At 41.8% G+C, this 16,196-nt stretch overlaps 1 protein-coding gene across 1 annotated transcript; it reads right to left on the bottom strand.

Annotated features, from left to right (window-relative positions):
* Positions 1-12,537: 12,537 nt before the first annotated feature.
* Positions 12,538-13,695, bottom strand: LOC126927273 (uncharacterized). The gene is made up of 2 exons (XM_050743519.1): positions 13,558-13,695; positions 12,538-13,494 (listed from the first exon to the last, which is right to left on the bottom strand). The coding sequence occupies exon 2, from the start codon at positions 13,481-13,483 to the stop codon at positions 12,596-12,598; it is 888 nt and encodes a 295-aa protein (XP_050599476.1). The 5' UTR covers positions 13,484-13,494; positions 13,558-13,695; the 3' UTR covers positions 12,538-12,595.
* Positions 13,696-16,196: the final 2,501 nt, after the last annotated feature.

Here is a 16,196-nt window from a genome sequence, read left to right as displayed (position 1 = left end):
ATATTCGAACCAACGAATCTCTGGTTCTATGGCACACTTACAGACAATTCGGTGCGCGTTATATTTATCATCTGATGTCACATACAGCGCACATCAGTAGGTTAGAGTTATGTGCGCTCTTGTCCGTGTCAAATACACCATAATTGCAATTTAGCATATTCATGCTTGAATATCGAGAGCAACGTATCTCCGTTTCTGTGGCAGATATGACGACAATTCGGTGAGCGTTATGCTCCTGATTTGCTGGTGAGCACAGAGCACATCTTCCGATTCTATCATCTCTTCTGTCTTACGTCTTCTCTGGTCACTGACAGATTCAGCGTAACTGCTGTTTTGCATATTCATGCCTAAATGTTCAAACCAACGTATCAGCGCTGCTATTGGATACATATCGCAAATGCGATGCGCGCTATACTCCACAATTTCAGCCAAATACAGTACTTATGCGCTTTGCTCTACGTCGACTCTGGTTCCTGTTATATGCAGTGTAATTGTAGTTTCGCAGATTCAGACTCAAGAATTCAACTCTACGTTTCTCCGTTGCTATTGCTGATATGTCGACAATTCGATGTGCCTGGTACTCCACATTTCTTGCCAACTACATCGCTTACCAGCCAGTTTGCGCTATATCCACACTGGTCCCAGGCAGATCATGCATATATATGTCGGAGATAAAAGAACACCGGAACCTTCCCTTCGGAATTTTGGGAAGACTCCTAGTACTGTAATTTAGATTTCACCATAGCCGTATTATGAAACTGTTGTCATTCGATCCGACTGTACTTATTTGAGATTTATGATAGTGAGCTCGGGCTCGAGGCGACAACCAGTCGCCGAACGTAGTCGCGGTCAAGGGATAAACGTTTTGTCTAACAAAGGCATGAAGTAACGCTATAGCTCTCCTTAAAAGAAATACTTGGGACGGGGCACGACGGTAAGCATTTCAACGATTTCAGTCCCGTGGCTCGCCACACGCAGACTCTATTCTTTGAGTAAGATGATTACCAGATGTCGACACGTCTCGACAGTATATGTTCAGCTAGCCCGAGGACCGGCTATGAATCTTAAGATTTGTTTAACTAAAGTCCTTCAAACCGACAAACAGTCCTCGTTCCAACTGCGAGAAAATAGGAGAAATCTATTTTTCTCACGAACGACGCTACCTCTTGTCGAAGCTCTTAAGGGCGGCTAGCACCCTTCCCTAACCACCAGCATGGAAATTGACCAATTAGCAGTAACGCCAATTTCCCTCACTTTCCGAACGAAGAATTTTCTCCACGAATCCGATGATTTCGTGCCCTTAGGCACACCCATCATAGTTTTCCTCGACAGCGTTACCGTGATGGAGAAACACTCTCCCGTACGATCACGACGACGATTCAAGTAACCCTCTGATACGTAATGATTGCCCCATGCATTAACATTGAGTACAACTTAGACGCTAAAGAAAAGTAGAGTTTGTCATCCCGTTGACCGCTGATTCGTTATTGAGCCTAGGATCATTGTCATTAGCTTCCCGAGTATCTAATTATCGCGATTACTTGTCCAATTCCATCATAGTCATATTTGCACTAGTAAATATCACCTCTATTGCATAATCATCACGTCTAGCGCCAATAGGGATTCGTTTCACGTCCTTAACCCTAACTCTAATTTTAACGCCAACCCGACATCTGAAGTGGGATCAGTGCCGACTATAACAGTGCTAGAACTTAAGACCATCGTGCGCAAGTAATTCAGTCGCTAGTGCAAAGATCGAGTGTGAAACCTAACAATTTTTCGCTACCACGTTTTAACCCTTAAAATCGCGTGCTCCGACTCCGCTGCATGGGGCGCAGCTGCCAACCTGATTATGGAGGGAAACTATGATTTCAATAACGAGTGGCGAGTCGACTCGTGCGTACTGGAAGCATCAACGGATAGATCAAGTCATCTGGGTGAATCGTTTCCATTTTACTCCGATTCGGGAGCAGAGCGTTCACTAATTAAAGAGTCCACGGCCTCGGCATTTTCTGACAAAGGAATGACTGACATATTAGTAATGCGAGGAGTAGGGAATACCTGTATTAAACAAATGCCAACCATTTGTTCATCGTGTGTATTAATGATTTTTACATCGAAGATAATTTCTCATGTCCTTCCTGATAGTTATTTAAAATATGATATCGCGATTTGTTGCGGAACTCTAAGTCTGGGTTTTGACGTAACATTACACAAAATAGCCTCGCTATGTGTAAAACAAAAATAATTAATGTCTGTAATGAAACCACTGCAAACGAGATCGTCGTTAATGAAGTTGACACTGATGTACATGGTATTAATAAAAGTCGATCAATTTCTCTTCTCGTCAAATTCAAAGATTCATTCGTTACGGGTTTCCTACGTATTCGCGCAAATACAGGCCGGTTAGAAATACGATTAATTGATCCTAACACCACCGTACGAGGAAGTTCTTATAGACTTACCGAGGAGAAGCGAAGAGCGGTACGTGAGAAAACGAGCGTTTAAATTAATGCAAAGATCATAAGGCCTAGTAATTCGCCATTTGCGAGCCCTACGTAACTCGTGTAGAAGAAAAACGGCTCAGATAGATTATGAGCAGGTTCCCGAGAGCTAAGTCAAAATATGGTCGCGGATCGGTACCCTTTACTCCTTATTGCGGATCAAGTCGCGAGATTGCAAGAGGCGAGATACTTTATTAGCCTGGACATGGTCAGCGGGTTTCACCAAATTCCTATTTATCCTAATTCAGCTGAGTATACAGCGTTCGTTACCCCCGACAGATAATATGAATAGATAACGATGCCGTTTGGACTGAAAAATTGCACCGTCCGTCTTTCGGAGGGCCATTCGCAACGCCCCAGGCGACCTCGCTCATTCGTACGTTGTTATTTATTTCGATAATGTCCTAATTATTGCCGACTCGATAGATCAAGCTTTAGAAAGATTGAAACACCGTCTTAGATACCCTCGTAAAAGCCGGATTCTCTTTTAGCTTTGCGAAACTTTCTCTCAAGGACATCGGTGCTCTATTTGAGATATGTAATTCATAACGGAGGAGTTCGTCCCGACCCGGGTAAAATACACACCTTAAGTTCTTTACCTGTGCCAACGACCGTCACACAGTTCATCCCAAAATTCTCACAGATGAGGAAACTACGCGCTCATCCCTGTACGCGCTCATCTCAGATAACAGAAATAAAACTTGGACAGATAGACACGAAAAAATAAGACAACAGGTAGTTTCCGTCCTGACCGACGCGCCGGTGCTAATGACATTCAACCCCAATTACCCGATAGAACTACCTACTGATGCTAGCTCGGAGAGTTACGGGGCGATTTTGACGCATCAAGCCGAAGGTAAGAATAAGGTAATAGAGTATTACAATAATAGAACCAGCCCCGCGGAATCCAGATATCACTCCTATGAACTCGAAACATTAGCTATCGTAAACGCCGTAAAACATTTCCGTCACTATCTACATGGACGGAAATTTCTTGTCGTCACGGATTGCAACTCGTAGAAAGCGCTGAGTAATAAAGTACATTTAAATGACAGGGACCAGAGGTGATGGACTTACTTGCAGACTTTTATTTATGACTTTATGTATCGGGAAAGTAAACGGACGGCTCACGTAGATTTCTTTTCGCGAAACCGCACAGGCGTTGACCCTATTAAATTCGACAAAATCAAAGAGAAAATAGTTAATCTGGCAGAAATTTCGGAAGATTGCCTGTTAGCGGAACAACGTCGTGATTCTCAAATCTTGGAAATCGTCAAGGAATTGCAAAACGATGGGCTCGCGGGAGACATCGCGAATACATACGAATTAAGGTCCGGTACTATTTACCGTAGGATACAAAGAAACGGCAGGACTCTCGGTTTACCTATAGTCCCAAGTGGTTTTAGATGGTCTGTTATTAACCGTGTGCACCAGTCAATTATGCAGTAAGGTTGGGAGAAACTATACGAATATTACTGTTTCGAAGTGATGGCGAAGTACGTTCGCCGATTCATTGAGAACTGTCATGCTTGTCAAGATTCGAAAGCTAGTTTAGGTAAGGTACAAGCCGAACTGCATCCTATACCTCTGACCAGCATACCCTGACATACGGTCCACATGGACATAACAGGCAAGTTGAATGGTAAAAGCGATTCAAAGGAGCACGTCATTGTTTTGATCGACGTCTCCACTAAATTCGTATACCTGCATCATACTCGTAAGATAGATTCCCTTAACACCATTAAAGTGCTTAAATCCGCTATATTTTTATTCGGGAGGCCCTGCCAGATAATAGCAGATTAGGGAATATGTTTTAAGGGTAAGGAATTTCGAGAATTCTGCGAAAGCAAACGAATTAAAGTTCACTTGATAGCGACCGGTGCTAGTAGAGCCAAGGGACAGGTAGAGCGTGTTACGGGTGCATTGAAAATTATGTTCACGGTAGTGGAAACGACCGGGCGGCCGTGGCAAGACGCGATTGGGGAAATACAGTTGGCTTTGAATTGCACCACCAACCGCGTGACAAACTCGAGCTCATTTGAACTACTAATAGGTAGAACGACAAGACCGTACGATCTGTTGTTACCCGATAACATCAAAAGTATCGATATCTCCAATATAAGACGACAGGCAATAAAGGGGATGGAAACTAGTGCTAGGTATGATGAGGATGGATTTGACAAAATTAAAGCTAAAGCGGTTAGGTTTAACCTCGGTGATTTCGTATTACGCAAAATGAGGAACGAAATCAAACCAAATTAGATCCAAAATTTAGAGGTCCATTTGTAATAGCAGAAGTTTTGAAAGGAGGCATGTATATCTTAAAGGTATTAAACGGTAAGCGATCGTTCAAGTACAGTCACGACATGTTGAGGAAAATGCCAGATGGTTGCACCCCTGCCGAGTTGGATGTCTGTAGTGAAGGCCATAACAGTGGCCATGACGATATGAGTACTTCGATCTCGGAAGATTAGTAGCACTATGCTAATAACACCCGGCAGGGGAAGTTCGCACGCTTTTCATTTCATGGTAACAGTGTGATAAAGCTCAGAGAGAACGTGTGATGTGGCTCACACACTTTTCATGGTAACAGTGTGATAAAGCTCAGAAAGAACATGTGATGTGGCTCACACGCTTTTCATGGTAACAGTGTGATAAAGCTCAGAAAGAACGTGTAATGTGGCTCACACGCTTTTCATGGTAACAGTATGATAAGGCTCAGTGAGAACATGCGATGTGGCTCACACGCTTTTCATGGTAACAGTATGATAAGGCTCAGTGAGAACATGCGATGCGACTTGCATGTTTTTCGGGGTGACAATATGATAAGACTCAGTGAGACCGTGGAACGAAGCTCTATGTGCTCATACGATCTAGAAGACCGAGATCCTTTGGAGTGCGAAATCGAAAATGGTCCATCATGCCGTTACGATCCGACTGATAACCTGCAGGATGCAACTATCACATTGGATACTAAGTATAACGCTACTAATTTTCATAATCTTTTATTTTTTTGCTGCCAAATCCCCGAACAGGATTTGTTGCTACACTGGACCCTTGCCTTATTGGAACATCTAGTTAAATTGTGAATAATGTTAATTGTATCGAGTCTAATGTTAGGAAACTCAATATTTTAGTTACACACGAGGACGCGTGATAGTCAGAATGGCCGTGTCGGAGATGAAAGAACACCTGAAACTTCCCTCCGGAACTTTGGGAAGACCCCTAGTACTGTAATTTAGACTTCACCATAGCCGTATTATGAAACTGTTGTCATTCAATCCGACTGTACTTATTTGAGATGAGGTAACGTGCGTGATAGGTATAGAAGAATCACTCGGTATTGTTTAACAATAACTGTTTATTTGCTTGTGTTCGTGATATACACTAGCGCGCCGAAAGCACGGTACAATTATCGATTCAAGATTACAAGTTCAAGCTCGGCGTGATACTTTACGCGGTGGTTCGAGTCGAGACGATTGCACATACGTCGAGAGATTCAGATTCGCTATTACGTACGACTGCGGACGAACAATCCAGAAGGCGTCTTCCAACTTGCCTCGCGGCTCGCGATAGGACAGAATGAATTTGTGTCGCGATGATGCTCCTTAGGAAAACTATGTTTGGGTGTGTCTAAGGATACGGGATCATCGGATTCGTTAAGAAAAGTGTTAGTTCAGAGAGTGAGGGAAAGGGACGTCGCTGTTAATTGGCAAAATTGTGAGTTGGTTGTTGGAAAGGGATGACCGCTGCCCTTGAGAGAAAGTTGCTAGCGAGGAGCGTCGTACGTGAGAAGAAGCAGATTTCCCGTAGTGGGTGGTATGTGTAGGGACTACTGAGACAAAGACTATTTGTCCCTTTAGAGAATCTTAGCTGCATGAAACCTAAGATTTATAGCGGGTCCTTAGGCTCGCTGTAAATATTCGGTGAGAGTGTATCTGACAGACATCTGGCAATCATCTGTTCGAAAGGTAGAGTCCTTGTGTAGCGAGGCACAGGACAGAAACCGTTGGGAAGTTTGCTGTCGAGTGCCGCTACAGAGATTTATGATAGTGAGCTCGGACTCGAGGAGACAGTCAGTCGCCGAACGTAGTCGCGGTCAAGGGATGAACGTTTTGTCTAACAAAGGCATGAAGTAACTCTATAGCTCTCCTTAAAAGGAATACTTGGGACGGGGCACGACGGTAAGCATTTCAACGATTTCTGTCCCGTGGCTCGCCACACGCAGACTCCATTATTGGAGTAAATACATGAGCAGCTAGTACGAGGACCCGCTATAAACCTTAAGATTTGTTTAACTAAAGTCCTTCAAACCGACAAACAGTCCTCGTTCCAACTACGAGAAAATAGGAGAAATCTATGTTTCTCACGATCGACGCTTCCTCTTCTCGAACTCTGTGAAAAGATATAGAATGGATTCGGAAATACAAAAAATTCCCTTTATTTAGCACACAACTGTTATACATATATCTTATACTCTTAAGACCTCAAAAACCTACTCGCACGCACGCTTGTTGTCAACCGACTCTTCCAGATACTTCTAACGACTGGCTCTTGTCTTTTGTCTCAACCAAGACCCGGACGTCCTCTGACGGTTACACACACATTCACATGTACAGTGTAAATGTATCATATTCCCAACAATATCTTATACTCTAAAGACCTCGAAATCCTACTCGCACGCACGCTTGTTGCCAACCGACTCTTCCAGATACTTGGAACGACTGACTCTTGTCTTTTGTCCCAACTAAGGCCTGGACGTCCTCTAACGCTTACACGCACATTGTCATGTACAGTTTAAATGTATCATGTTCCTAACAGCCACGAAATAAGGTTATCGATCTCGATAACCTTATTTCTGTTAGGATAATCGGGGTGGTTCTATTAAGTATACACTGATTTAACAGGTATAAATTACAGTTCATTCAAACAACTTGACTAGAGAAATATAAACTGCTAGAGCATAATTAGAAACGTGACGCTAGGCAAATGCCTCAGCGATCAACAGCTACAGGACGTTGAAGACCTTATGACAAACACCCCCAGACACGGGACGCTAGGATACCGACATTGCCTGGCGAAAATCGATCGTTTTTCGCGTTAGAACGAAGCCGTTCCCATCGCCGACATGGAGGCGGCAACCGTTGCTTCAGCCCTCCTTTCCACGTGGATATTCCGTTTCGACGTACCTTTAAGGATAAGGACCGATCAAGGACGCCAGTTCGAATCAAACTTATTTAACGAATTATGCCTGTTCCTCGGCATTAGGCATTTACGAACGACAGCCTATCACCCCGTGACCAACAGGATGGTAGATCGCCTGCCCCGACAACTAAAAGCAGCAATCAAATGCCACGATACGAGCCACTGTGTAGAAATCTTGCCAATAGTTTTATTGGGCATACGAACAGTTATTACGGACGTGAAAACGACGACAGCCGAAATGGTTTATGGCACCGGCATATGATTGCCGGCAGAATTCTGTGTACCTACGAAGCAACAGGCCAAGTCGAAATACGGAAGCCGTCTAAAACTACGAATAGAAAAGATCAGGCCTCATCCGATTACGCGAAACGGCGAAAAAGAAACCTCCGTGTTCCACTCGAAACATCGTCTTACGTATTTCTACGTCACGATTACATCGGAAACCTCTTACAGCCACCCTACGGCGGACCGCATCAATTTATATCGAGAGCAAAGAGGATCATTGCGATTGAAGTTAGCAACAAGAACGTAATCGTACCTTTAGACCGTCCAAAACGCGTGAATTTTTATTGCACGATAACATTGAACACCATTACAGCGGAAATCGCGAAGCAATAATACCACCTGATGTTTGAAACGAGCAAAACGAAGACGACTCAGGAATTCATCACTCCAGGCGCTCGGGCAGAAAAGTTCGCTTCCCTGATCGTTCCCAGCCAGGCCGTCGTAAGCTAATCCGTAAGATCTACCAGCGACATAAATATAAGTCGGAGATGAAAGAACAAAGGAACCTTCCGTTTGAAATTTTGGGAAAATCCCGTAACATTGTAATCTAGATTCTACCATAGCTGTAATTCAACAATTGTAGCCATCCAGTCCGATTGTAATTGTTCGAAACTTGTGATACTGCACTTGTCCTCGAGGCGACAACCAGTCACCGAACGTAGCCGCGGTCAAGGGATGAACGTTTTTTCTAATAAAGGCATGGAGTAATTCTATAGCTGTCCTTAAATGAAATAATCGTAGCGGCACGTGACAGTAGAGATTCCAACGGTTTCTGTCCCGTGTCTCGCCACACGCAGACTCTATCCGTCGGATAAGATGATTGCCAGATGTCAACGCATCTCAACAGTATATGTTTAGCTAGCCTGAGGACCCATTATAAACCTTAAGATTTAGTTAATTAAAGTCCTTAACAGTCCTAAACAGGCAAACAGTCTTTGTTCCAACTACGGGGTGATAGGTGAAATCTATTTTTCCACGGACGACGCTTCCCGCTAGTGTCACGTAAAAATATAGAGAAATTTTATAAGGAAGAAGAAGACTTTATTTTCACTTGGTTTATACAAGTATAAGACACTTCCGAGCTCTAGCCGTGACCGTACGAGAGTGAGTCTCTTACAATCTTTTTACATTCGGTCATCTGTTCTCTCATTATCCCCACTACCCTGTAGGCGTACGTGACCGTTGCTACGCTTCTGGAACATTTGGTGGAAGGACCGTTAGGCCATAAATGAATCCTCAGGTACTCCGCCAATATACATTGTCGCCAAGGTCGCCATGTGTTTCTCTCGTCGGTCCATCGGGTTCGAATTATGCCGACCGGGACACCATCCTGCCCGCGGTATGTGTGTGTGTCCTGGTCTCTGATGTGATTTACGTTACATACCTCCCTTCTTAGATTGATTTTGGTCCTCCAAAATCTCAGTGTTTCTTCAGGATTGTTTTATGGAGGCTAATTGGCTAAAAAGTGTGTTTTCGTCTTTGTCTTAATCAACAAGACAAAACAAAAACAAAGTGCATAACTGCTACTTATGGAGAAGGTGAAGACCGTCCTGGAAAATAAGGTTTAATACGATTACCATGTATTTTCCTAATCGAGTCATTCACCATTATTTCGTAATAAGGGGTTTTTACTTTTTCAATGGTGTATGGCCCTAGCCATTCAGTATCTAACTTGTGTTTTTTATGATCATTATGAACTAATATTAAATCTTCTTCTCTAAAAATGGATTGAGGTTTAATAATTTTTTTTCTTTGATCTCTTTGGTATCTTTGTTTACTCTTCATTAGAGTTTCCCTGGCTTTAAGTAGCTTGGCATCCCATTCTCGTTTCCTGAAGCTGACCTCATCAGCGTATGTTCTTTGCGGATTTTGGGATATGGTAGATGGGAGATTGGCCTTGTGTCCAAATGTTAGTTCGAAAGGGGTATATCCAGTGGCTTCATGAACCATAGTGTTATATGCTAGACACACAAAATTTAGGTTTTGATCCCATTCTGTTTCATTATCGTTTTGTATAGCTTTTAACATGTCGGATATTACAGCATGTGTTCGTTCTAGGCTTCCGTTGGATTGTGGATGGAATGAGGTGGTTTTTATGTGTTTGATCCTAAATGCTTCTTCGTATCGTTGCATTAGCTCGCTAATGAAACTTTGTCCTCTGTCAGTTAATATACGTTTCGGTGCGGAGAATATGTAAATGTAATGATTCAATAAAGCATTCCAGATTGATTGGGTCTGTTGTGTTTTTAGGGGCACAAGTATTAAATATTTGGTTAGTTCATCGTGTATAGAGAGGATGTATTGGTTTCCTATCTTGGTCTTTTTCAACGGGCCTATCACATCCATAGCGATTTTGTCGTTAGATTCTAACGGGGTGTCGGTTATCTGTGGTTCCTCCTTTCCTCTTATCCGAGTAGTCTTTGATGTTTGACATGTCGCGCAAGTTCCTATTCTGCTTTTTATTCTGTCTATTAGGTGTGGGATATGATATTTGCCTCGGATTCTGTCGTACGTCTTTTGTATTCCGGGATGTCCTACCAAGTCATGATTTTCTTTTAGTACTTGTTCTATTTCCTCTTCGCTTAAACTCTGTATTGGTTCGTAAGCAAATTCTATGTCGTCGCGTTGGTCATTGAAAAATAAAAGAAATCTTTTTATGTGTGCTTTGTCTTGTGCGTTTAAGTTATTGTCTCCTATTCCTATCTTTCTATTTGTTTTAAGTATGTCTGATATTTTCTGTAACCATACGGTTTCGTCATATGGGCCCAGATATGGTTTTGTTAATTGGAAAAAGTTGTCTTTGTTAGATGTTAGTTTCAATAATTTTGGTATTTCTTCTGATTTTTCCCAGTCTCTGAATTGTCTTAATAAAACGTCAGTTTGTGTTATCGCGTGTACTCTGGATAGGGTGTCAGCGGCTACGTTTTCCTTTCCTTTTACGTACTCTATATCGTATTCCTCTAATCTCAATCTCCATCGAATCAATCGACTAGAGGGGTCCTTGCAGTTGTGCAGCCATTTAAGGGCTTGGTGGTCTGTTTGAATTTTGAATTTGCGGCCTAGTAAATATTGCCTAAATCTTCTAACTGCCCAAACGATGGCCAATAATTCTTTTTCCGTCGTAGTATAATTTCGTTCAGGGGGGTTTAATGTCCTTGAAATGAAGCAACAAGGGTGTCCGTCTTGTGAAAGGATGGCTCCTAGACCTTCATTACTGGCGTCCGTTGTTAACGTAAATGTTTTCGTATAGTCGGGGTATTTTAGTACTGGTGCTTGGCATAGTCTTTCTTTTAATGTATCAAAGCTAAGTTGTGTTTTGTCAGTCCAGTGGAATTGTATGTCTTTCTTAGTTAGTTCCGTTAACGGTTTGGCAATTTTCGAGAAATTCTTAATAAATTTTCTATAGCATCCGGCTAACCCAAGGAACGATTTTACATCCGTAGGATTTTTGGGTAGTTTGAAGTTCTTTACTGCGTCTATCTTTTCAGGGTTAGGTTTTACTCCGTTTGCTGTCACTAAGTGTCCTAAATATTCCAATTCGGGTTTTAGGAATTCACATTTATCCGGTTGTACTTTTAGACCTACTTCCCTGAGTCTTTGGAGTATAATGGCTAGGTTTTTATTATGTTCCTCTATCGATTGCCCGAATATAATGATATCATCGAGATAGACGAAACAATGATTATTAATTAAACCTCTTAACGCGGTGTCCATCATTCTTTGAAAGGTAGCGGGTGCGTTCTTTAGCCCGAATGGCATTCTGTTATAGTGGAAGTGCCCTTGTGGTGTGCTAAATGCAGTGTACTTCCTCCAATTCTCATCCATGGGTATTTGGTGGAATGCCGAGGATAAGTCTAAAGCGGAGAAATATTTTGCGTTCCCTAGTTGCGATAGTATATCGTCAATGTCGGGTAATGGATATGCGTCTTGGTCCGTTAATTCGTTTAACTTCCGAAAGTCAATCACTATTCGCCACTTTTGTTTCCCCGACGCGTCGATTTTCTTTGGAACGACCCAGACGGGAGAGTTATAGGGAGAGTCGGAGGGTTCTATAATCTTTCTGTCTAACATTTCCGTCATTTGTTTGTTTATTTCGATTTTATGGTGTTCGGGAGGACGGTAGGATTTTACGTTGATGATTTTATCTTCTTTAAATGTAATGGAATGTTTAGCAAGAGATGTACACGGTAATGTTTCGCTGTCTAAATTAAATACATCCATGTAATAGAGAAGAATCTTTTCTACAGGTTCTCTGAGAGGTTTTTCTATGTGCGATAGTCGAATCGAAGATTTCAATTTTTGGATTTGATCTATGGTATTTGTATTTTCGATAATGTTAGAAACTTGAATTGAAGACTTACCACCATTTATAAAGCACACTGGCGTTGGCTTCCCTTCGAGGTATATAATTTTTTGAATGGTTTCTCCTGGTGCAAGGGTTGATTCTTGTTGCAGCAGAAGGGTGTTGTTATCTAATTTCAATGTTTCGTTGGAGAGATCGAATCGATATTGATTCAAACCGGGTAAGCCTAATATGCCATCTTCTATAATTGGGAAATCGTCATCTATTAAAGAGAAGTCTATCTTTTTGTCGAACAAATTCAACTTGACTTTGGAATTAGATTCGTATTCGGAATGTCCCATGGAGAATTTCTTTGTGTCTGGTATTGTTGTCTTTCCTGGGTAGCATCTTTGTTTAAGCAAGTTGATTCCTGCCCCGGAGTCAACGAGAAATCGCAATCCTGGTCGTCCTGGTAATTGTAATAGTATTGTGGGTAATCTTCCTGAGGTAGCATTGTTAATTCCGATTGTTCTTGAACGTGGTTTATTCCTGGAGGGGCTTTTCTTTGAGGCGGTATCCGAAAATTTTGGCATTGATTGGGAAGGTGTCCCAATCGATTGCATTTGGGACATTTCGCTTGCGTCCTTTCGCTTAATGGTCTGTTCCCAAACTTCGTAAAATTGTTCGTTCTTGGTAGAGTATTTTGTGTGAGTGGAGTTTTATTATTTGTGTTACTTGTAATAGCGAAGCGATTGTCTACTGGATGAGAAGCCTGGTTACGATAAAATGGCGGGGCGGTTGTCTGTCGCGTCATCTGTCTGCGAGAGCTGTGCTCGCGAAAGTATCTTTCCATATTCATTGCTTTCTTTTCTGCTTCGATGAGATTTGGGGGGAGATTAGCCATTAGCGCCTGCCCTATTTCTGGACGAAGGCCTCTTACATAGTCGGTCACAGAGTCCATGTATAGTTGCTCGTTCATCACCCGTCGAGTTAGTTCGTCTCTATACTCGTTGGTAATGCTGTGTTGGAGTTTGTTAAAAACGCTTCGAAATCTGATGTTATAGTTTTGCACGCTCTCGGTTAATCCTTGCCTCATTCCTCTTAATTCGTCCTGTTGTTCTCTCACTGATACTTGCGCAGCTACATTACGTCTCAATGCTTCGTACAGAGATTCGAATTCGGTAATACGAATATTGCGGATTGCCATTGCGGCTTTTCCTAAATCTTCTCTATTTTAATCATTTTAAGTAATAGTGTTGGTTCGCTACACATCATTCTTACTTCTTGTATTTCATGAATAAAATCCTCCACGTCTATATCATCCTCTCCGTTTAATATCGGAATGCATTTTAATGCACTCTCAGCTTTTAGCTCTGGTTGCGTATATTGTTCAGGAAAAGTCCTTTCCCAGGATGGTTGAGGTGGTGTTTGAAGTAATGGGCGAGGTTCTCGAAGGACCGATAGATCTTTAGCGGTGTGGGTTACTTCGTCTACGGTTATTAGGGAACTGGCCTCCGATACATTTCCCGTTTTTGTTTTTGCTACAACTTCATCCATACGCAGTGTAAGCATACTCATTTGTTGGGTCAGTCTCTCATTCTGCTTCTGCATTGCATCAAGCAAAGCTTTATCTGTTGGGTCTATTCCGCTGTTAGTTAAAGCGGCGCTAACAGTTCCGGTTCTGTCTTCTCGTGGCGTTGCCATTGTTATACTAATTGTGCTGTCTGTTCTCGATCTGTATTTGACAAAAGAATCCAGGGCTTGCTCACCTTGATCGTTTAACCCGTAGGAAAGGTTCCGTTGCGGTGTTCCTTTGTCGAAAAGTCGAAAGTGTCTGCTCTGTTACAGTGGTCCGCTGATCCTCAATCTTCAAAGTTGACTGTAGCCCGAAATGCGTAATTTCGTTTTCTTGAAGTTGATGGATCCTGGCAGGATCGCCAAAATGTCACGTAAAAATAAAGAGAAATTTTATAAGGAAGAAGAAGACATTATTTTCACTTGGTTTATACAAGTATAAGACACTTCCGAACTCTAGCCGTGATCGTACGAGAGTGAGTCCCTACAATCTTTTTACTTTCGGTCATCTGTTCTCTCATTATCCCCACTACCCTGTAGGCGTACGTGACCGTTGCTACGCTTCTGGAACATTTGGTGGAAGGACCGTTGGGCCATAAATGAATCCTCAGGTACTCCGCCAATATACATTGTTGCCAAGGTCGCCATGTGTTCCTCTCGTCGGTCCATCGGGTGCGAAGTATGCCGACCGGGACACCATCCTGCCCGTGGTGTGTGTGTGTGTCCTGGTCTCTGATGTGATTTACGTTACACTAGCAACGTTCCCTCAAGGGCTACTAGCATCCTTCTCTAACCATCAACATGGAAATTGTCCAATTAACGGTAACGTCACTTTCAATCTCTTTCCGAGCGAAGTCATTTCTCCACGTATCCGATGTTCTGGTGCCCTTAGACACACCCATCATAGTTTTCCTCTGCAGCATCATCGTGCCGGAAAATCATTCTCTCGTGAGGTCACATTAGCCAGTTACAAAGAGCCTTAACACTCGGTGGATATTCTATGTTTTGACAAAGAGTTTGCTCAGTCCTACCTATACCGCAGATAAGGAAGTATGGTACAACTTGGAATCAGGATGAAAACGAATTCTGTTATCCCGTTGACCGCGGCTTTGTTATTGAACCCAGGATCATTGTCATTCGCTTCTCGAGTACCTAATTACCACGACTACTTGTCAAATTATATATCAATCAAATTTACACTAGTAAATATCTGCTCTATTGCATAACTTCAACGTCTAAACCAAATGAAGATCCGTTTCGCGCCTCTAACTCTAATCATAATTGAAAAGGTATAGAATGGATTCGGAAATACAAATAATTCCCTTTATTTAGCACACAACTGTTATACATATATCTTATACTCTTAAGACCGCAAAATCCTACTAGCACGCACGCTTGTTGTCAACCGACTCTTCCTGATACTTCTAACGACAGACTCTTGTCTTTTGTCCCAACTAAGGCCTGGACGTCCTCTGACGCTTACACGCACATTTACATGTACAGTTTAAATGTATCATGTTCCCAACACGCCTCCTTACATTTATACTGTACACTTAATTGTATTTACATGCTTTGACGAATTACATAACAGAAACTTTAACACTTATTTATTTACATTTCTCTTAGTTTACATTCATCCATGACCTAAACCTTTCGAATTTCTCTCTACACAGTGCCTTCGTAAAAGTATCCGCAGTATTTTCGTCTGTACTTACTTTAAGTATGTTTATCTTGTTCTCCTTTAAGCATTCGTGAACGTAGTGGTAATGAACTTCAATATGTTTAGAATTTTTCGTAAAATTTCCGTGCTTTGCTATACTTATCACTCCAGAGTTATCCTCATAAATTTTTACAGGGTTATCGTCTAGATTTACATTGAAGATTTTCATAATTTCCCTAATAGACATTAATTCACTCACCGCTTCCGGTAGAGCTACATACTCTGCATACGTCGAGGCTTTTGTCACATACCTTTGTTTTTTAGACTTCCAACCAATTACATTTCCATACAATCTAATTACATATCCAGAAGTCGATTTCCTATCTAAATGATCTCCTGCCCAATCAGCGTCCACATAACAATCTATCATATTTTTCATTCCTTTTATAATCTAATCTCAAATCTCTAGTCCGGTACAAATATTTCAATATTCACAAAGCATATTTAAAATGTGTCTCATTACAACAATCTTGAAATCTACTCAAATAATTCACACTATAACTTATATCGGGTATGGTATTTACACTAATATACAACAATGCGCCAATTAAATTTTTGTAGCCAATATCCTCTCTATTCTTTGACTTCACCTAAATCTTTCATTTCAAATCTATTAGTTAATAAC

The sequence above is a fragment of the Bombus affinis genome, unplaced genomic scaffold (assembly GCF_024516045.1).
Source record: "Bombus affinis isolate iyBomAffi1 unplaced genomic scaffold, iyBomAffi1.2 ctg00000081.1, whole genome shotgun sequence".
NCBI lineage: Eukaryota > Metazoa > Arthropoda > Insecta > Hymenoptera > Apidae > Bombus > Bombus affinis.
This window is presented reverse-complemented; position numbering and strand designations above follow the sequence as displayed.